Source organism: Trichosurus vulpecula, chromosome 2 (assembly GCF_011100635.1).
Source record: "Trichosurus vulpecula isolate mTriVul1 chromosome 2, mTriVul1.pri, whole genome shotgun sequence".
NCBI classification, from domain to species: domain Eukaryota; kingdom Metazoa; phylum Chordata; class Mammalia; order Diprotodontia; family Phalangeridae; genus Trichosurus; species Trichosurus vulpecula.
In genome coordinates, this window is record NC_050574.1 from 59001579 (window position 1) to 59024326 (window position 22748).

The 22748-nt window shown below is 49.3% G+C and overlaps 1 protein-coding gene across 1 annotated transcript in view; it reads right to left on the reverse strand.

The window, feature by feature from the left end:
- LOC118835308 (runt-related transcription factor 3-like) overlaps window positions 1–22748 on the reverse strand; it is a 47365-nt gene that overhangs the window by 16189 nt on the left and 8428 nt on the right. The window contains exon 3 of the mRNA XM_036742500.1: window positions 13066–13170. Coding sequence (XP_036598395.1) covers window positions 13066–13170 — 105 coding nt within the window. The remainder of the gene's footprint in view (window positions 1–13065; window positions 13171–22748) is intronic.

The window sequence follows — 22748 nt, forward strand, 5'->3', positions numbered from 1 at the left end:
TCCTGAGCCCTGGAGGCCATTAACTGCTAGATTGATGGTAGGACCTGAGTTTGAATTGTGACACTGGGCAAGTTGCTCAAATTCTCTGGCATTTCATCATCATCTGGGAAACAAGGGGGGGAAGGGCCCAGCATTCAACCCTGATAATTTTACCCTCAATGACTATTCCATCTGGTACTCTGGAGGGGCAAGAAGATTGGGTTGAACATGGCCATTCTAAACCCATCCCTGAACATGGGGGTTGGAAGAAAGCTCGTGCTTTTCCTTCACCTTAAACAATCACAGCTCATTCTCCTATAGCCCTAGAAATGTTACAAGCACTGCCAGTTACCTTCTCTGATCCTCAGAAGGTGAGGATAATTCTGCCCCTTTACAGTTAAGAAAACAGACGCTTGGAGAACCAAAGTATCAGAGGAACACAGAATCTCAAGAGATGGAAAGTGCCTTTTAAAAGTCAACTAGTCCAACCGGTAACTGACCCCAAATCCCCTCTATAACAGGTGCCAACAAGCAGTGGTCCAACCTGCACCAGAAGATTTCAGGTCAGCAGTGAACCAATTAATGACAACTCTTTGGGTCCCTATCACTCAACCAGGTCCTAATTCACCCACACAGACTATCAACTAACCCATCTCTCCGTCTGCTCCACAGAGGCAGCATGGGAGACTGTGCTTCAGAAATGAGGACAAACCTACTCACTGCAACTGGCCTGCAGCTTCCCCACTGATGGAAGCGCTATTTCTATAAAATCAAATGAGATGACGGATGAGACGACACATCACAAACCTGAAAGCACCAGATATGTAATAATTATTATGACAGCATCAGTTGTTAATCTTATTAATATCCAGGAATTATGATAATAATAAATAATAAAAATAATTATTTCAGTCAGTTGTTAATCTTATTAGTATAAAATGGCCTGCTGGAGAGAGGAATGCCCTGAGGAAGAAGGGTCAGCTGTCTCTGGGTGTCGCCCCGCCGTAGGTCTCACTTCCCAAGGTGAGGCAGCTGGTAAAGGCTGGACTTGACCCAGGTCTCCAGATTCCCCACCCAGGGCTCTTGATTCTATCCTCTCAGGCTGACTTCTATCCATTTTACTGAAGAGCCATCTCTGTTCTAGGGTCCAAGAGATGAAGGAAAGACCCAGTTCCTGCCCTCAAGGAGCTAGTGCACATAGAACTTGGGAATCAGGAAGATCCAAACTGAAATCCCATCTCAGACACTAGCTGTATGACCCTGGACAAGCCACCTAACTTCTGTCAGCCTCAGTTTCCTCATGTGAAAATTGGAGATAACAGGACCCACTTTGTATATTTACGAGGATTGAATGAAATATACATATAATGCTTTGTAAACCCTGAAGCATGATAAAAAGGCTAGCTATATCATTATTATTACAAAATAACCCAGTCCTTGCCCTCGAGGAGTTTACAATTTAATAAGGGGAGTAAGATGTGCATGCAAATGAATATGATCCAACACAGAGTGTAAAGGGGCAAAGGAAAGATTCTGACAATGTGCTCAAAGACAATCTGAGGAGGGAGAAGGTTTTCAGTTAGCAAGGGTATGTCCTGGCGGGCTTCATGGAGGAGGCAGCACAAGTCAGGCCTGGACAGAAGAGAAGGCGTCATTTGGCAGGGAGAGGGCAGGGGAGGACAGGCATGGGGGGATAGTCTGGCTGGAAGGGAAAGTATAGGAAGCTTGGAATATAATGCTGGAAAGGCAGCTGGCAGTCAGCTCACAGAGGGCCTTGAAGGCCAAGGTAAGGCAATGCGTTATCCTATAGATGACAGGGAGATGGTCTTAGAGAAGAGGGCTTAGTTGTTTTGTCCACTGCATAAGGGAGGGAGAGAGAGGACTGAGAGAGACAGAGACAGAGGACAGAGACGGAGACGGGACTCAGGACACAAATGCTCAGAGAGTGGAAAGAATATTATGGAGATGGAGATGTCAGAAGAGAGACCCTCGCAGGAGCCAAGAGGAGTGTGCAGGAAGAAGGGGTTGGCCAACACTATCAAAATAAAGGTTGAGGCAACAATCAGAGAGATTCGAGTTCAAATTCTCTCTCAGACCCTTGCTAGCTGTGTGACCTCCTTCGCTCCTGTCTCAGATGAAGAGGCATCTCTTCTCTTTGCTCCTTTGATCTATCACCCCACCGTCTAATCTCCAGTCTCTCCCTTTCTCCTGGCTTCTTCCCTGCTGCCTACAAACAAGCCCAAGTCTCCTCCCTCCTTAAAAAAGCCTCACTAGATCCTGCTGCGCCTGCAATCTATTCAACTGAATTTCTCCATTCCCTCGCAGCTAACCTCCCTGAGAAAGCTGTCCACTTGAGGCGCCTACTTCTCTCTTGTGGCTCTAACCCTTCTGCAGTCTGGCTTCCCACCTCATCACTGTGGGGACAACTGGTCTCCCCACAGAACCAATGATCTCTTGATGGTAAAATCTCAGGGCTCCTTCTCAGCCTCAGCAGACTGATGCGTTCACCCTCTTACCCGATGTTCTCTTCTCCAGGTTTTCATGACGTGGTTCTTTCCTCAGCCTCCTCCTACCTCCCCACAGCTCCTCCTCTGTCTCCTCTGCCGGGTCTTCATCCAGGTCACAAACACTAGACCATGGTGTGTTCTGGGCCCACTGATCACTCTGCTCTCTCACTTGGTGAGCTCATGTTCATTTAGTTACCATCTCTATGCAGAGGACTCCTGGATTTATCCATCCAGTCCTAGCCTCCCTGCTGAGTTCCAGCCCCAAATCACCAACTGCCTTGTGGACATCTCACTAGCATCACAATGTGTGACGGTTCTAAAAGAGGACTCGTTATCTAGCCCCCAACTCCTCTTTCCAAGTTCCTTACAGGAATCACAGCACCCCCATCCTGCCAGTCACTCAGCCCCTGGTCTTTGGGGTTATCCTATCTTCACATTCTGGCCAATCTATGCTCCCTTCTCTCTACTCACAAAGCCACTGCCCTCATCCACGCCCTCATCAGCACTTTCCTGTACCATGGTAACAGCCTCTGCCTCAAGTCTCTCCCCACTCTGATCCAGCCTCCACTCAGCTGTCAAAGGGATCTGACCACATCACCCTCCCTTCTCTGCATAAACTCCAGGAGCCCCTATTACCTTTAGAATCAAATACAGAGTCTTTTGACCCACCCCTTTCTAACCTCTTCAGTCTTCTTACACTTTACTTCTCTCCAGGTGCTCTATGATCCAGAGACACCCACCTCCTTATTCCTTGAACCTGACACTCCATCTCCATATGCTGCCTTTGCACTCAGCTGTCCTCCCACCCCACCATCACCTTTTTAGTGTCTTTGTCTTCAAGTCTCAAATCAAATCCCACTTTCTACAGCAGAAGACTGTTCCCTCTTTTTCTTACCCTCCTCTCCCCTACCCCAGCTGCTAGTGCCTTCCCTCTGGAATTCCCTTCCATTTACTCTGTGTGTACGTGGAGAGAGAGAGAGAGAGAGAGAGAGAGAGAGAGAGAGAGAGAGAGAGAGAGACACAGAGAGAGAGAGAGAGAGACAGAGAGAGAGACAGAGAGAGAGACAGAGGGACAGAAAGAATGAGAGACAGAGGGGGAGAGAGACAGAGACAGAGAGAGAATGAGAGATAGAGGGGGTGGGGAGAAAGGGAGAGGGAGAGAGAGAAAGAGAGGCAGAGAGAGAGAGAGAGAGAGAGAGAGAGAGAGAGAGAGAGAGCAAGCTCACAGAACTACACAACGGTCCTTTGCATATGGCACAGAACATGGTCATTTGTCTGTTGCATCTCCCATTACAATGGGGGCCTCTAAAAGGAGTGGTCTCTGCTCTTGCCTTTTTTCCTGGGTATCCCTGATGTTTACAGAGCCCAGCCCACGGTAAGTGTTAACTAAATACCTGTTGACTGACTTAGGATGAGTCACCTAACCTCTCTCTGAGCCTCAGTTTCCTATTCTGTGAAATGAGGTCTTGAAGGTCCCTTCTAGCTCTAAATTCACAGTCCTGTGTTCAAGGGGGTCACTGGCAAGAGAAGCTTTGAGTGGTGAGACTAAAAAAGGCAGATTGCCAGGGGCTCAGGAAGGAGTGGTTGGTGACAAACTGTAGGCAGTGAATACCAGTAACTCTACAAGTTTGGCAGTTAAAGGGGAGGAGAGGTGGGCAAACAGGCCTTAAGGAGCTGGCAGGATTAAGAGAAAGTGGTTTGGGTTTGTTTACTTTTTTTAGGGTAAGGGTAAAGAGCTAGTTGAGAGAGTGTTGAATATGCATAAGAGAGAGGGGCCGGGCCAAAGGCAGGGAGGGATGGGATCCAAGGTACAAGTGAAGGCACCAGCCTTGGCAAGAGGGGTCAACTTCATGTGCTGAGCCATGGCACAGAGAGCATCCAAAGGGGAACGCTTCAGTCTCCTGCATCAAGTAGGAGGTAAGGTCACTGATGGGGGCGCAGAGGATGGAGATGGGGGTGGTGGTGGAATGGGGCAGGGCTGGCACTGGGGACCTGAGGGAGGAAGAGAAAGTCTAGACAATGACCAGGAGGAGAGTGATGGAGATGAGGCCAACTATAAGCTACCCAGCAAGGGAAGAGTCAAGCTAGGGCTGGGATCTGTGTTTCCTGACTCTATGCTCTTCTCTCTGAGCAAGGAGCAGGGAATATACCCAGTCAGGGTCCTATGTATGATGAGACCAGCATCTACGGGACCTGGGGTCCTTTAGGCTTCTGAGAACAAGTTCCCCCACAGGGCAAGAATGGTGAAAGGTCAAGTGATTGCCTAGGCTCACAAGGCCTTAAGGGGTGGCACCCCACAGTCCCTCCAGGTAACACTGACTGGGGGTCCTGGTTCTAGCCGGCTCACTCTGAGGGTGGTCATGGAGGGCAGGGAAGAGAGCAACCAGAAGCCAGCATGCTGGAGGAATTCATCTCCCAGAGCCCTAAGCAGGTGGGAATCATTCCCTCCCTTAGCCTGGGGGCTGATCTGGGGGGGCGGACTAGAGACCATCTCCTCCCCACAGACTGAGAGCTCCCTGATGGCAGAGGTCATGTCTCTCCATGGGGGAGGAGAGTTCTCCAAGAATAAAGATCAGACTTGGATGCTGAGGGTCACAAGCCATTCAGCCCATAAAATACACCTCATGTGTCATCTCTTCAAGGAAGCCTTTACTTATCCTCCCCAGCTGAATAAAAACACTGTGAGGTGAAACACAGACAACTGGGTTCAAAGGGGAAATGATGGTGGTGGTGGTGGTTCACACTGAGCTCTTTAAGGTCTAAAAAGTACTTTCTTCACTATAATGAGTCTGTGATGGAGACAGTACAGGTAATGCTAGAACCACTGAATGAATGAGGAAAATGAAGCTCAGAGGGGGAAGGGACTTGACTGGCATCTAACCGCTGGTCAGTGCCAGAGGTGGATTCCAAACCAAGTCTACTGACTCTCTGCCCAGTGATGTAGGCACTAACCACTGGCATTTCTGGCAAGTGATGGTGTCTGATGTGTTACAATGAGGGTAGGGTTTAAATACCTCAAGGGTGTCACAGGACAGGAGTTTTTAACTAGAGGCTATGAACTTGTTTTAAAATATTTTGATAACTGTATTTCAAGATAATAATAATGATGATGACAGCCAGCATTTATATAGTACCTACTATGTGTCAGGGACTACACTAAGCACTTTCCAAACATCGTTTCATTTTACAATAACCCTAGGAGGTATGTGCTATTCCTATCCCCATTTACCAGTTGAGGAAACTGAGGCAAACTGAGTTGAAGTGACTTGCCCAGGGTCACAAAGCTAGGGAGTGTCGAATGGCAGATCTCAACTCAGATCTTCCTGACTCCAAGCCCAGCTGTCTTCCTGATTTCATGCATTTTATGAATTTAAAAACCTCCTTCTGAGAAGGGGCCCATGGGCTTTCTGACTAGTCACCCAAGGAGCCCAGGACATGGAGTGTTTTAGGAGAGATTAAGATACTGTCCCAGACTCACAGATTCAAAGTGTCTCACTTTCTTTCTTTCTTTTCTCTCCCTCTCATTCCCTGCCCCTCTCTCTGTCTCTGTGTGTGTCTTTTTCTCTCTTCCTCTCTCTTCCTCTCTCTTTTTTTCTCTCTCTCTCACTGTCCAGGTGAGGAAAGCCAGGCACAGAGGTCTGACTTCCCTAACACCTTGAGCACTAAGCCCACGGTGACATCTCTAGGCTATGCCATTGTCTCCATCTCTCTCCCACACTGTCCGATGGAGTCAGGATGTCGGGGGCGGGGGGGTCAGGTTGGGGAAGATACAAAGGAAGCTTCGGAACCAGGGACCCAGGATGTGACACAGTCAACAAGCACTTAATATGCTCTTACTGTTTGCCAGGCTCAAGTAAAGAAAGGTCCTTGCCCTCAAGAGGCTTATGTTCTAATGGGGGAAACAACACGTAAATATCTAGACCCATACAAGACACACACGGAGAAGAGAAGGAATGTGAGAGCAGGAAAGGCCCCCTCCAGAAGGTGGGATCCAAACTGAGTCTTGAAGGAAGCCAGGAAGCTGGGAAGCAGAGGGGAGGGAGCAGAGCAGGCCTGCTCTTCGGTGGTCAGTCACAACAACTGAGTCTGTGCGGCCTATGACGAGCCCACATAACCTTTCGGTGTCTGTCTCCCCACCTCAAAAATGGGCTAATGACAATTTACCCTCTCCACCCTCACTGGGAGGTGGGAATTAAGGGCTTTGAAAGCCTTCAAACGCTATAGAAACATCACTGATGATTACTCCAGTCCTGTAATCTGGGGGGCTAATTATGCAGCAGGAATAAGATTAAAACTGGAAGGAATTAACAGGAATTTTGGACAGATCAAGGAGTTCCTGAAGCCAGTTGGAGAGCCAGTGACAACATGTCTGAGCTCAGAAACCACAAGTTTGTCCTGCTGGGGTTGGGGTCATCCAAATACCAAAGCGAGGAGGGGGAGAGGCAAGCCAGGCGTCGACAGACAGATACACCTAAACTGGGGGAGTCGGAAGGCCAGCCAAGGCCTGGATGAACTGCCAACAGGGCAGGAAACTGGACAGTGGTGTGGAAGCTCCCATTTGAAGGAAGCACCAAAGTCAATGAACAGGAAGGGAGTTTGACATCCTTGAGTAGGGGCTGAAGGGGACAGGTAGAGGGAAGGCTCACGCAGCTATGGGGGGAGACAATACACCAACAGCTACACGTGAACAAGCTGTATACCGGCCGAATGGGAGGTAATCCACAGAGGGGAGGCGGCAGCTTTAAAAGGGGTAGAAAAGGCTTCCTGGAGAAGAGAGGACTTTCATCGGGGCCTAAAGGAAGCCAGGAGGCAGAAATGAGGAGGGAGGCATGCTGTGAGGCCTGATGTTCTATGTTCTAACGTCCATGTTGGCTCTAACTATTATGTGTTCTAAGGGTTCTTCCAGACCAATGTGTGAAGTTCTAAGGATGCTTCCATCTCTAACATTCAATACTTCTAAGGCCCCTCTTAGGACTAACTAAGTTCTAACTAACTAACTTAGAACTCTGTTCTAAGTTCCCTTCCATGTTCTAAGAGCCTTCCCAGCCTGAGACCTGGAACAGAGCCACCTGGTCCACTCCCCAGATGTACCTTTGCACCTCCATGAAAGAATAGTGTGAAGCCATCATCCCCTCCCCTCTCCTTTCACCTCCTTGTGTGGTACAAAGAGCTGGATTGAGTGTCGGAGGTCCTAAAGTGTGACTTTGGGGCCAAGTCATTTGCCCCTCTCAGGTCCTCAATTTCCTTATCTGTGCAAGGAGGAGGTTGGATTTGATCGGGGGTTCTTTTTTTTATGAGCTAGGGACCCCTTGGGCAGTCTTGTGAAGGCTATGGACTGCTTTGCAGAATTGTATCTTTAACTGTATCAAATGAAATACATAGGACCACAAAGGAAACCAATTACATTGGCATACAGTGATCACAATGTATATTAAAAAACTCCCCAAATTCCGACAGCTCAGGTTAAGAGGCTCTGCTCTATATTAAAATACAAATGGCCTGGCCTGGCCCTGACTGCCTGCTGCAGTCATGTTTGTCTGATCTCCCATTCTGCTTTCTGCTTTCTCTGTTCCAGCCCAAATGGATTCCTAATTGTCCCATGAGCTTGGCCTTCACCTACGTCCCCCTCCAGCTTCCTCTCAGGCTCAGCTCGGGCACTACCTCCTTTTCTTCCCTTCCCTTCCCCACCTGGCTGGCAGGGATCTCTCCTCCTTCAATGACCTTGGACAGACCTACCTGTATATACAGGAGCTCCCCCTCTCTCCAAGGATGGAGGCTCTCAGAAGGCACAGACCATTCCATCCTCATCTCTGAATCATTAGTGCCTGGGCTACACCTAGAACATCCCCCTTCGCCCTGCACCCCTCCCTAGCTTCCCTCAAGTCTCAGCTAAAACACCACCCTCTGCTGGAAGCCTTTCCCTTCCTCTATTAAGCACTACAGGGAACTAAGCCCACCTTCGGTTGAGCCTGTTTACATTCTAATTGTACAGGTGGTTTGCCTGCTATCTCCCCCATTCAACTGCGAGTTCCTTGAGGCTGAGATTGTCTTTTGCCTTTCTTTGTGTCCCTGGTGTGTAGCACAGTACTTGGTATGCAGTAGGTATCTAATAAATGCTTACTGCCTAACATAGGTTTGTAGACTTCAATGGAAATGTTGGAAAGGCAGAACATAACAGAGAACAAGATGGAAGAAACCTTAGAACACAGAATGTCAGAGCTAAGGGATTTTAGGAAGAGAATCTAAGAACTGGGAAGGACTGTAGAACACCCAATGTCAGAGCTGGGAAGGCCCTTAGAACTCAGAATGTCAGAGCTGGGAGGACCCTTAGAACCCAGAATGTCAGAGTCAGGAAGGCCCTTAGAACCCAGGCTGTCAGAACTGGGAGGGCCCTTAGAACCCAGAATGTCAGAGCTAGGAGGGCCCTTAGAACCCAGAATGTCAGAGCTGGGAAGACCCTTAGAACACAGGCTGTCAGGACTGGGAGGGCCCTTAGAATCTAGAGTGTCAGAGTTGGGAAGGCCCTTAGAACCCAGGGCCCTTAGAACACAGGATGTCAGGACTGGGAGGGCCCTTAAAACCCAGAATGTCAAAGCTGGGAGGGCCCTTAGAACACAGAATGTCAGAGCTGGGAGGGCCCTTAGAACACAGAATGTCAGAGCTGGGAGGGCCCTTAGAACACAGGATGTCAGGACTGGGAGGGCCCTTAGAACCCAGAATGTCAGAGTCGGGAAGGCCCGTAGAACCCAGGATGTCAGAGCTGGGAGGGCCCTTAGAACACAGGATGTCAGGACTGGGAGGGCCCTTAGAACCCAGAATGTCAGAGTTGGGAAGGCCCTTAGAACACAGAATGTCAGAGCTGAGAGGGGCCTTAGAACACAGAATGTCAGAGCTGGGGCGGGGGGCCTTAGAACAGAATGTCAGAGCTGGGAGGTCCCTTAGAACAGAGAATGTCAGAGTTGGGAGAGCCCTGAAAACACAGAATGTCAAAGCTGGGAAGGACCTTAGAACACAAAAAGTCAGAGGTAGAGAAAACTGTAAGATGGAGAAAATCAGAGACAGAACTTTAGAACATAACATGGGTGAGGACCTTGTTCAGATCTAGCTCAGTCCTATTTACAGAAGAACTTGGGGTCCTTCATGCTTTGCTGTCTTTGTTCCTTTTAGCCCAGTTCTCACATGACCCTTTACTCTGTTATTAGAAAGTCTTTGGGGCTTTCCCTGGGGATTCTCAGGCACAAGATGCTAGGTTCTTCCCTAGGCCTTCGCACGGAACCACTCAGGCTCAGAAGCTTCCTCCTCCTCATGGGCCCTAAGAGACGGAGGGAGGGTGCAGGGAGAGACTGTTCCTCTCTGAGGTGGCAGCTCTGTTCCCATCTGGGATTCTTTCTGTCTCCCTGCTGACTGCCGAGGATCTGGGTGAGAGAGGGAGGGGTGGAAAGCGGGAGGACCTCTGATGAAGGGATACCCATAAGGCTGCCACCAGCTCTTTGCAAACATACAACTCATGGGCAAACCAGCTGGGCTCATGGGCAAATCTCAGGTCCTCTGCATGGACTAATAACAGCATTTGGAGTCAGAGGGACTGAGTTTGAATTCTGACTGCTACTTTCTAGGCGTTTGACTAAGACACTGGCCCATTCTGAGCCTTCTCTGAAAAGGGGTTGGGCTAGATGTCTCTTCTGTGCTCTGAGTCTAGGGCTCCACGAGGTCTGGAAGTCAGAAGACCTGGGTTCAAATCCTGATGAGACACCTAGTAGCTGTGGGACAGCGGCTAAGTCCCCTGACTTCTCAAATGGGGACAATAGATGCCCATGGCTCTTTGTGGCAGGGCTGTTCGGGGAGGCTCAGATGAGACAAGCTGAGACAAACACTTCTGTGAATCTCTGAGAACAATTCAGATCCCTCCATTTTAGCAGCGATCAGACCACAGAACCTGGAGCAGCCCACAGGCCTGGAGGGATCTGAGGGAATTGGGAGGAGGCCGATTCTCTGCCCCAAATATCTGAAATTCCATCATTGGGGAGTCATCCCTTTTGGTCAAGCACTGTCTTTTCCAGGGTCCTTCTCTGCCATGTAAATGACTGTGGAAGGATAGCAGACCTTGATGGTCTGACCTAGCTGAGAGGGCAGGGTTCACCCCTGAGCCAGATCCAGAGAGAAAAGGGTTTGGCTTGGGCATGGGACACGGGGGAGATAATGGAGGCCAACCACAGGCACCTGCAGGAGCCACTGGACATGGTGTCAGAGCTGGGAGGGCCTTAGAACACAGGATGTCAGAGCTGGGAGGGCCCTAGAACACAGGATGTCAGAGCTGGGAGGGCCCTAGAACACAGGATGTTAGAGCTGGGAGGGCCTTGGAACACAGGGTGTCAGAGCTGGGAGGGCTCTTAGAACACAGGGTGTCAGAGCTGGGAGGACCCTTAGAACACAGGATGTCAGAGCTGGGAGGGCCCTTAGAATACAGGATGTCAGAGTTTCGAGGCTCCATAGAACCAAGAATGTTAATGCTGGGAGGGAGACCTTAGAACCCAGAATGTCCAAGCTGGGAGGCCCCTGAGCTATCAAGCTCATTTCACCTATTTCATAGATGAGAAAACTGAGGCCCAGAGAAGGCAGTGACCTGCCTGAGGTCACACAAGTGGCTGAGGCTTCTACCCCAGTGGACACCACTTCTAAGTCTCCTTGGCTAGGCCTCATGGGGATGGGTGTGCAGGAGTGTGTGGGGAACTGAACCTCCCTCCTCTCTGAGCAGCTGGGGCCCTTTGAGACTCTCCCCAGGGCCGGGGCCTCTGTGTGGGAAGTGTGATGGGCAGTAGCAAAAGAAACCGTGGAACATAAAGCCTTTCTTGTCCTCAGCTCCATGTATTTCTAGACCTTTTTCCCTCCTCCTCTTGTCAAAAACTCCTCAGAGGCTTCAGGCCCCCTGTTGTGCTGTGTGCTCCCCCTGGCCCTGTGCCCTCCTCCTTCTGGCTGGGATCGTGCAGCTGTGGGAGGTACCAGAGGAGGCCTCCTAGTCCTGCGTTCACCAACTCAGAGCCACCCCCCTCCTCCATCTCTCTGGTCCCCTTCAAGGGAAGCCTCTGGCTTAAAACCTGCCTTTTCTTGGAGACTGAGACTCCAGACTATTGAAGCTCGAGCCCAGAGAGACTAAGGGCATTGCCCAAAGGCACGAAGTGTTGAGGGGTGAGGAAGGCCTAGGAAGATTTGCTCATGGTGGGTCAGAGCCAGCAAGGGTTTGCAGACCACCTAGTCTAGTACTTTTTTTAAGATGAGGAAAAAAAGCCAAGACCCAGAAAGAATAAGCCCTGGTGAAATGAATCACTTTTTACACTGGTAAGAACAGTGAGCGGAGATCTGGACCTTGGAGTCAGGAGGATCTGAGTTCAAATCCTGCCCCAATCACTGGCTGTGTGACCCTGGGCAGTCACTCAACTTTGCTGCTGCTTCAGTTTCCCCATCTATAAGATGTGGATAATAGCCACACCTACTTCCCAGGGTTGTGAGGATCAAATACAGGAATATTTATAAAGCACTTAGTGCAGGGCCTGGCACATAGTAGGCGCTATATCAATATTAGCTATTCATAATACTAAAGCACATTGCAAACTGGAAAGCAAGGTACTAAAGTACTTCTTAAAGTTTTGCTGGGGCCTCTGGTTTCCACGACACTCACTTCAGGATATGTGGCCTTACCCTCAATCTACCCTTCTAACAGAAAAACAGCTACGCAAAACCAATCCAGTGTCCTCAGCTGACAGCACATGCCATGCTCTGCACCCACGGTCCCCCACCTCTCTGGACTGGAGGGAGCTACACCTCCAGGGCCCTTTAATTTTCCAGTCTCACATGGATGCTCCTCAGGTAAACCAACCCCTTCATTTTACTGAAGAGGAAACTGAGGGCCAGAGAAGTTTTGAGAGTTGCCCAAGGTCATAAGAAGTAAGATTTGAACTCTGATCCTCTGGCTCCTGTGATTTTTTTCTACCACATGGCACTCTCTTGAACTCAGGTTTCTCTGTCACCTTCTTTCGTCCTCATCTGGCAGTGAAGTTTGTATGACTTGCTTAAGGTCACAGGGTGGGGGGGGTCACAAATGGCACAGGGGGGATTTGAACCCAGCACCTCTGACTCTGGATCTTTTTCTGGACAAAGCATGTTGGCTGTTTCCTTGTTCCTTTGTTTCCCACTCCCTCCTTATCTCTGGGCCCACAGAGAAAAGGAAGGCCCAGAAGGGGGGAAAAGTACCCCAGGCCACCTAGATGGTTAGGTGAAGGGCCAAGATGCCAACAGACGTCTCCCCTTCTGGGAGCTCCTTCTACCACTGAGATCCCAGACCAAGTCTTGGGCCCTCTCCCTGTGGCCTCCCAGGCTGGGGGCTGCTCTGCTCTGTCCACCAGCACAGTGGTGCTGAAAGCACTCCGTAGGGCTCCAGGCCCACCCCATAGATGGCTGAGGAAGGGGCTGTGTCTAGAAGCCCAGGAGCTCAGCTGCTGGGGGTGGGGCTAGATCCCCACTGGCCTCGCCCTCCTCCCCAGCCCCATCAGGGGAGGCACCAGCAGCACCTGCAAACACTTACTTCTCGGCTCTCGAGGCCCATCCACAGTCACCTTGATGGCCCGGTGGTAGGTGGCTACTTGGGTGGGATTGGTAAACACGGTGATGGTCAGCGTGAAGCTCTTCCCTGGGGGTGAGAAAAGATGGGGGGAAGGGACAGATGAGATCAGGGAACGGTGGTAAAGGGGTAAAGCTGGGGGCTGGGCATAGGAGGTGGAGGTACAAACTGCCAGGATCAGAGTCGTCCTGAGGACCCATCCCCACTTGAGTACCACATCCTGACTGTGGCCCCCTCTCTCTGACCCTGCCAGGGAGGGCAGAGAGAACTTACGGGGTGAGTGGGGATTGCCGGGGACAATCCAGGTGTGAGACCAGGTTCATATAGTAGTGCTGGAGGGGATTGACAGAGGGGAAAACTGAGGCCTGGGGGGAAGGGGTATCACACAGGGTGTGACAGAGATAGCATTCGAACTCAGATTCTATGACTCCAAGCTGTTTTACTCTCTACTACAAAAAGCTGCCTCCTGAATTCAGGCATCTTCACCTCCTCTCATGCTCATCCAGCTCTGGGCCAGGGCACAGGAGACGCTGGCTCTAGTCCTGCTTCTGCTGATAACAGACTAGGTGAGCACAGAGGGGTCATCTTTGGCCTCAGCTGCCTCTCTGTAAAGTGATGGGGTTGGACTAGATTATCTAGTTCTAATATCCTGTGATGAAGCACAGAATGTGGAATAGTCATAATTATAGGATGTTTTAAGTTCTTTCCCAGCTCTGACACCCTGTGTTCTAAGGGCCCTCCCAGCTCTGACATTCTGTACACTGACATTCCATGTTCTAAAGGTCCTCCCAGCTCTAACATCCTGTGTTCTAAGGGCCCTCCCAGCTCTGACATCCTGTGTTCTAAGGTCCCTCCCAGTTCTGACATCCTGTGTTCTAAGGGCCCTCCCAGTTCTGACATCCTGTGTTCTAAGGGCCCTCCCAGCTCTGACATCCTGTGTTCTAAGGTCCCTCCCAGTTCTGACATCCTGTGTTCTAAGGCTCCTCCCAGCTCTGACATTGTGTGTTCTAAGGGGCTAGCCCACAACCATCTGTCCTTCCTCTGAACTTCTAAGACATCTGGCCCATACTGCCTGGCTTGGTAATTGATCTGGTTGCATGCAGGTCCAGCTTGGCTTGACTGTGACCTGCCTGAGGGCTGGACCCTAGTTTTCTTTATCTCCAATATGGAGATGAACACAGAGCAAACAAAGAATTGTCAGTTTGGTAACCAGCAATTTCAACCCAGGAATTTCATGGAAACTTGGAACCTTCGAACATGGGATATCAGAGCTGAGAGGGCCCTTAGAACCCAGGATGTCAGAGCTGAGAGGGCCCTTAGAACACAGGATGTCAGAGCTGAGAGGGCCCTTAGAACACAGGATGTCAGAGCTGGGAGGGCCCTTAGAACACAAGATGTCAGAACTGGGAGGGCCCTTAGAACACAGGATGTCAGAGCTGGGAGGGCCCTTAGAACACAGGATGTCAGAGCTGGGAGGGACCTTAGAACACAGGATGTCAGAACTGGGAGGGCCCTTAGAACACAGGATGTCAGAGCTGAGAGGAACCTTAGAGCACAGAAAGTCAGAACTGGGAGGGCCCTTAGAACACAGGATGTCAGAGCTGAGAGGGCCCTTAGAACACAGGATGTCAGAGCTGGGAGGGCCCTTAGAACATGGGATGTCAGAGCTGGGAGGGCCCTTAGAACACAGGATGTCAGAGCTGGGAGGGCCCTTAGAACACAAGATGTCAGAGCTGAGAGGAACCTTAGAGCACAGAAAGTCAGAACTGGGAGGGCCCTTAGAACACAGGATGTCAGAGCTGGGAGGGCCCTTAGAACACAGGATGTCAGAGCTGGGAGGGACCTTAGAACACAGGATGTCAGAACTGGGAGGGCCCTTAGAACACAGGATGTCAGAACTGGGAGGGCCCTTAGAACACAGGATGTCAGAGCTGGGAGGGCCCTTAGAACACAAGATGTCAGAACTGGGAGGGACCTTAGAACACAGGATGTCAGAACTGGGAGGGACCTTAGAACACAGGATGTCAGAACTGGGAGGGACCTTAGAACACAGGATGTCAGAACTGGGAGGGACCTTAGAACACAGAATGTCAGAGCTGGAACGACCCTCAGAACATAGAATCTCAGAGCTGGGAGGGTCCTTAGAACACAGGATGTCAGAGCTGGGAGGGCCCTTAGAACACAAGATGTCAGAGCTGAGAGGAACCTTAGAGCACAGAAAGTCAGAACTGGGAGGACCCTTAGAACACAAAGTGTCAGAGCTGGGAGGACCCTTAGAACACAAAGTGTCAGAGCTGGGAGAGCCCTTAGAACACAGGATGTCAGAGCTGGGAGGGCCCTTAGAACACAGGATGTCAGAGCTGGGAGAGCCCTTAGAGCACAGGATGTCAGAGCTGAGAGGGCCCTTAGAACACAGGATGTGAGAGCCGGGAGGGCCCTTAGAACACAGGATGTCAGAGCTGGGAGGGCCCTTAGAACACAGGATGTCAGAGCTGGGAGAGCCCTTAGAGCACAGGATGTCAGAGCTGAGAGGGCCCTTAGAACACAAGATGTCAGAACTGGGAGGGACCTTAGAACACAGGATGTCAGAACTGGGAGGGACCTTAGAACACAGAATGTCAGAGCTGGAACGACCCTCAGAACATAGAATCTCAGAGCTGGGAGGGTCCTTAGAACATGGGATGTCAGAGCTGGGAGGGCCCTTAGAACACAGAATGTCAGAGCTGGGAGGGCCCTTAGAACACAAGATGTCAGAGCTGAGAGGTACCTTAGAGCACAGAAAGTCAGATCTGGGAGGACCCTTAGAACACATAGTGTCAGAGCTGGGAGAGCCCTTAGAACACAGGATGTCAGAGCTGGGAGGGCCCTTAGAACACAGGATGTCAGAGCTGGGAGGGTCCTTAGAACACAAGATGTCAGAGCTGGGAGGGCCCTTAGAACACAGGATGTCAGAACTGGGAGGGACCTTAGAACACAGAATGTCAGAGCTGGGAGGGTCCTTAGAACACAAGATGTCAGAACTGGGAGGGACCTTAGAACACAGGATGTCAGAACTGGGAGGGACCTTAGAACACAGGATGTCAGAACTGGGAGGGACCTTAGAACACAGAATGTCAGAGCTGGAACGACCCTCAGAACATAGAATCTCAGAGCTGGGAGGGTCCTTAGAACATGGGATGTCAGAGCTGGGAGGGCCCTTAGAACACAGAATGTCAGAGCTGGGAGGGCCCTTAGAACACAAAGTGTCAGAGCTGGGAGAGCCCTTAGAACACAGGATGTCAGAGCTGGGAGGGCCCTTAGAACACAGGATGTCAGAGCTGGGAGAGCCCTTAGAGCACAGGATGTCAGAGCTGAGAGGGCCCTTAGAACACAGGATGTGAGAGCCGGGAGGGCCCTTAGAACACAGGATGTCAGAGCTGGGAGGGCCCTTAGAACACAGGATGTCAGAGCTGGGAGAGCCCTTAGAGCACAGGATGTCAGAGCTGAGAGGGCCCTTAGAACACAAGATGTCAGAACTGGGAGGGACCTTAGAACACAGGATGTCAGAACTGGGAGGGACCTTAGAACACAGAATGTCAGAGCTGGAACGACCCTCAGAACATAGAATCTCAGAGCTGGGAGGGTCCTTAGAACATGGGATGTCAGAGCTGGGAGGGCCCTTAGAACACAGAATGTCAGAGCTGGGAGGGCCCTTAGAACACAAGATGTCAGAGCTGAGAGGAACCTTAGAGCACAGAAAGTCAGAACTGGGAGGACCCTTAGAACACAAAGTGTCAGAGCTGGGAGAGCCCTTAGAACACAGGATGTCAGAGCTGGGAGGGCCCTTAGAACACAGGATGTCAGAGCTGGGAGGGTCCTTAGAACACAAGATGTCAGAGCTGGGAGGGCCCTTAGAACACAGGATGTCAGAACTGGGAGGGACCTTAGAACACAGAATGTCAGAGCTGGGAGGGTCCTTAGAACACAAGATGTCAGAACTGGGAGGGATCTTAGAACACAGGATGTCAGAACTGGGAGGGACCTTAGAACACAGGATGTCAGAACTGGGAGGGACCTTAGAACACAGAATGTCAGAGCTGGAACGACCCTCAGAACATAGAATCTCAGAGCTGGGAGGGTCCTTAGAACATGGGATGTCAGAGCTGGGAGGGCCCTTAGAACACAGAATGTCAGAGCTGGGAGGGCCCTTAGAACACAAGATGTCAGAGCTGAGAGGAACCTTAGAGCACAGAAAGTCAGAACTGGGAGGACCCTTAGAACACAAAGTGTCAGAGCTGGGAGAGCCCTTAGAACACAGGATGTCAGAGCTGGGAGGGCCCTTAGAACACAGGATGTCAGAGCTGGGAGAGCCCTTAGAACACAGGATGTCAGAGCTGAGAGGGCCCTTAGAACACAGGATGTGAGAGCCGGGAGGGCCCTTAGAACACAGGATGTCAGAGCTGGGAGGGCCCTTAGAACACAGGATGTCAGAGCTGGGAGAGCCCTTAGAGCACAGGATGTCAGAGCTGAGAGGGCCCTTAGAACACAAGATGTCAGAACTGGGAGGGACCTTAGAACACAGGATGTCAGAACTGGGAGGGACCTTAGAACACAGAATGTCAGAGCTGGAACGACCCTCAGAACATAGAATCTCAGAGCTGGGAGGGTCCTTAGAACATGGGATGTCAGAGCTGGGAGGGCCCTTAGAACACAGAATGTCAGAGCTGGGAGGGCCCTTAGAACACAAGATGTCAGAGCTGAGAGGAACCTTAGAGCACAGAAAGTCAGAACTGGGAGGACCCTTAGAACACAAAGTGTCAGAGCTGGGAGAGCCCTTAGAACACAGGATGTCAGAGCTGGGAGGGCCCTTAGAACACAGGATGTCAGAGCTGGGAGGGTCCTTAGAACACAAGATGTCAGAGCTGGGAGGGCCCTTAGAACACAGGATGTCAGAACTGGGAGGGACCTTAGAACACAGAATGTCAGAGCTGGGAGGGTCCTTAGAACACAAGATGTCAGAACTGGGAGGGACCTTAGAACACAGGATGTCAGAACTGGGAGGGACCTTAGAACACAGGATGTCAGAACTGGGAGGGACCTTAGAACACAGAATGTCAGAGCTGGAACGACCCTCAGAACATAGAATCTCAGAGCTGGGAGGGTCCTTAGAACATGGGATGTCAGAGCTGGGAGGGCCCTTAGAACACAGAATGTCAGAGCTGGGAGGGCCCTTAGAACACAAGATGTCAGAGCTGAGAGGAACCTTAGAGCACAGAAAGTCAGAACTGGGAGGACCCTTAGAACACAAAGTGTCAGAGCTGGGAGAGCCCTTAGAACACAGGATGTCAGAGCTGGGAGGGCCCTTAGAACACAGGATGTCAGAGCTGAGAGGAACCTTAGAGCACAGAAAGTCAGAACTGGGAGGAATGTCAGAGCTGGAAAAAAAACATGTGACTCATAATGTCTGAGCTAGAAGAGACCTTAGGACTGAGAGTCATAGTTGGAAGGGATCTTAGACCAGAGAAGGTCAGACCTAGAAAATACCTTAGAATACACTTTCAGAGCTGGAAATGACCCTGCAGCACAGAACATCAGAGCTGAGAGGAGTTCATGACAAAATGCCACAGCCAGGAAAGACCATCGAGAGGAAGTAACTTGGCCCTGACAGTCACCACTAGTTAGTGGCAGGGTCCTAATCAGGATCCATCACTGTCTGACTCCTAAATCCAGTGCTAAGCACATTGCCTCTCCCTGAGCAAAGCCATCTGGGGGATGAAATCTTTGTGTCCCCAGAAGGGCAAAGCCAGGTGTAACCCAGTGTATTACAGTCACAATCAGTTCCATGAGTCAGCTATCCCAGACTACTGGGCACTAGCCTTCAATACCTTTACTAACCCAGTTCTTGCTAAGGCCTCAAGTGGACAGTGGCCCTTCCCTATCACACAGACTCAGAGTACTTCGTAAGAAGGGGGATGGGAATAAGCATTTATTAAGCTCCTACTATGTGCCAGGCACCGTGCTAAGTTCTTTACAAATATTATCCCAATTGATCCTCACAACAACTCTGCGAGTTAGGTGCTATTTCTAGCACCCCCATTTTATAGTTCAGGAAACTAAAGCTGAGAGAGTAAATGGCTTTCCCATTTGGGGAGCATCCAGAAGGTTACAGTTAAGTGTCTGAGGGCAGATTTGAACTCGGGTCTTCCTGACTCCAGGCCCAGTGCTCTGTGCACTATGGTGTCCCCTAGTTGCCTTGGTCTGGCTTCCCAGTGCCTTCCCACATCCACTACAGGAGGGATTATAATTTCTTGCCAAAATCATGCTAGATGTCCACAGACACCTGTGCCATGTGGGCAATGAGTGTTTTTTTTTTAACTCCCCTAGATGGTGGTACCCTGGAGTTTCCATAATTAGCAGGTGCAAACTGTAAGGCAGGCCTGTGAAATGCACAAGGAAAAGTTGGGTCTCCTGCAGGACAGCAAGGTATGAAAAGATCGGCTTGAAGTTACAGTAACTAAACCACAATGCCACAGTAAAAACTCCAGGATCCTAGATTTTTAATCAATTAGAAAGCCTGAGGAGCCATAGTTTATGATTTTTTTCAAATACGAATGTTTCACATGTTTGGAAAAAGATCCTAGTAAACAGGCTGTCTCATTGATGACATGGGTTGAGCTGGTTAAGGCCAGGGAGGAAAGTGAATATAATCTTTTCCCCAAACTCACATGAGGAGAAAGTAGAAACCTGAAGATGGCAGACCATGGGGCGTAACAAATAAAACAGGATTAAAAATATAAGTTAGAAGTGTCTCCCAAAAAAAAAAGAGAGAGAGAGACAGAGATCAGAGAGACTGCATTCCCATCATGTTGGCAAAGAGAGCCATGAAATGTGAAGGGGCACTCTCTCATTGATTTTCACGTGTTGGGATGGCAGTAATCAGTAGTCTCAATTGACATGTACTCCTTTCTCTGGGCCTCTGGGCTAGGCTGCGAGGAAACAGGAAAGCCACTGCCTTGTTGGTGGTGTCACTAAAAGGTGACAACTTTTGGGAAAACAATCTGGCGATTTTCAATGGAAATTGTGAATCTCATTTTAACCTCTGAGTCAAATATCCTTCTGCTAGGACTAAAGCCTGAGGGTGTCACTGAAAGAAGATGAAAAGGGGGGGGAGGGGATATAAATATACACACATATGGATGGATATATGAAAATATAAAAAATGCCTAATCTATGTTACAGCAAAAAATTGCAACCAGCCTATATATCCAAGATTGAGGAAGCACTGGACAAACTGTGGCCTAGCGTAGGAGCACAGGAATTAGATGTGAAGGTGTCCTTGGTGACCACCTGGTACAGCTCTATCATTTTACAGATAAAGAAACAGACTAGGTGTTTGCAATCACACACATCTATACAGAGAAGAGTCATGCTCTAAAACTCCAAACCTCGTGCTATCTCCATCCATCTAATGGGATGATATTGCACCATGAGGAAAGATAAATGTGAGGAATATGGAGGCGAAACGACTTTGTGTGAAGTGATGTAAAACAAAGCAGGCTGAGAAAACGCACGTATATGCTGACTATATTTTATAAAACGTGATTAAGGACACAGTCAGTCAACAAGCATTTATCAAGCAGTCTGGAAATTATTCATTTTATATTATATAAAGTTTATAATATATAATCATAACTATTCTAATACAATCTATTATATCTCATATAAGTGTCATTAAATATAAATGATAATAAATATATTATATATAATATGTAAAATATAAATATATAATAAAAAATCTATAATATAAAATAAAGGTTATTATACCATATAAATACAATATACTTATTGATTATATGTTATGTATAATTATGTGTGATTTAATTATAACGTAATATTATATATATATTTATACAGCATCTACTATGTGCCAGTCACTTTACAAATGTCACATCTGATCCTCACTACAATCCTCTGAGGTAGGTGCTGTTCTGTTATCACCCTTGAGGAAACTGAGACCAACAGAGGTTAAGTGACTTGCCCAAGGTCACACTGCTAGGCAGTGTCTAAAGCCAGATTCAGGCCAGGCACTGTGCTAACTGCTGGGGATACACTCCAGGTAGTTCCAGCCCTCCAGCAGCTCATAATCTAATTTGGGAGACAATATGCAAACAATACGGGTGGGGGGAAAAAGTAGGCATAGAAAGACTAATGTTATTGTTTCATTTAAAATTCACATATATACATGCATGTATGTATGTATATATGCATTTGTATGTTCATATATGAATAGATATTTCTGTGTGTGTGTGTGTGTGTGTGTGTGTGTGTGTGTGTGTCTAAGCAGCAGTGTGGTGTGCTGCAGAGAGGGCTGGCCTTAGCATCAAGAACACTTGGCTTCATGTCCCACTTTTGACACCCACTGGCTTTGGGATCTTGTGTAAATCACTTTACTTCTCCATTCCTCGGGGCAATGGTCTAAGACTAAATTACAGATAAGGTGCCAACCTGCATCAATGGAGGGGGTTTCCACAGTGGGAGTTCCCCATATTGATGAAATTCCCCAACCCAAATATATTTACAAACATAATTGCTCCTTCTATCACACTCTAAAGAATTTGGAATTGGTGGCTTTAAGCATGATTTTTCTTCTTCGTTTGATGGATGGTTATTTTTATCATGAAAAAACTGGGGTTTTCTTTGAGGTTTGTTGTTTGTTTTTAATCCAGAGGAGGGAGAGTCTGCAAAGCATTTGTCAGTGCCACCAAGTCTAGGTTCTTGTGGAAATTCAAATCTGAAACTACCTCTGAGTCTCTAGCCAGAGCAAAATCAATTTAGAGGCTGAATCTTCCCACCCTCCTGACTTTGTACAGGTTGAAAGCACAGGAGATCCCTCTCAGGGCAGCAGAGTGCTAAAGTCAGGAAGCCCTGAATTCAGATCTAGCCTCCAACCTTTACTAGCTCTGGGCACTTCTGGCTGCCTCACTTTCTCTCTTTTTACACTGGGGATAATAATAGCACCGATCTCCCTGGGGCGTTGTGAGGATCCAATGAGATATTTGCAAACTTTAAAGTTCTGTATAAATGCTAGCTATTAGCTGAAGTTCCAGGCAAAGTCCAAGTGACTCTGTTTCTAATCAAAGACCCCACGTTTCCTCCCTGGCCTGCTCCATCCCCATCCCAGGCTCCTTCACTTCCTCCATCCGACCTCTCCTCCGTCTCATCAGGCTAAAGGGTCTTCAGTTTCCACGCCCACCCCCGATTCCTTTCAATCTGCTTCCTCTAAGAGACAAGCGTCAGCAGGCAGCAGGCCAGTGCCCCAATGCTCATCCCCTTCCTGATGGAGCGGGGATAGAGCTTTTCCTAAAGCCCCAGAATCGTCGGGGAATGGGGGCAGAGGGGTCACCTGTCTGCCCATGACCCAGAATGTGAGTTCCTTGAAGGCAAGGATTGTTTAGTTTTTGTCTCCCCAGAGTTTAGCACAGAATGCTGTAGGCACTTAATAAATGTCTGTTGGCTGACTGCAAGCCTCTCGCCCTGTGAGTCTGACCATATGGCTATCCTTCCCCATCAGTTCGGCTGTTCTGACTGCCTCTCTTGAGATGGGGATTCATAGCTTTAGTGACACGTGGGATCCCGGAGACGACCTAGTCAAATTCCCTCATTTAACG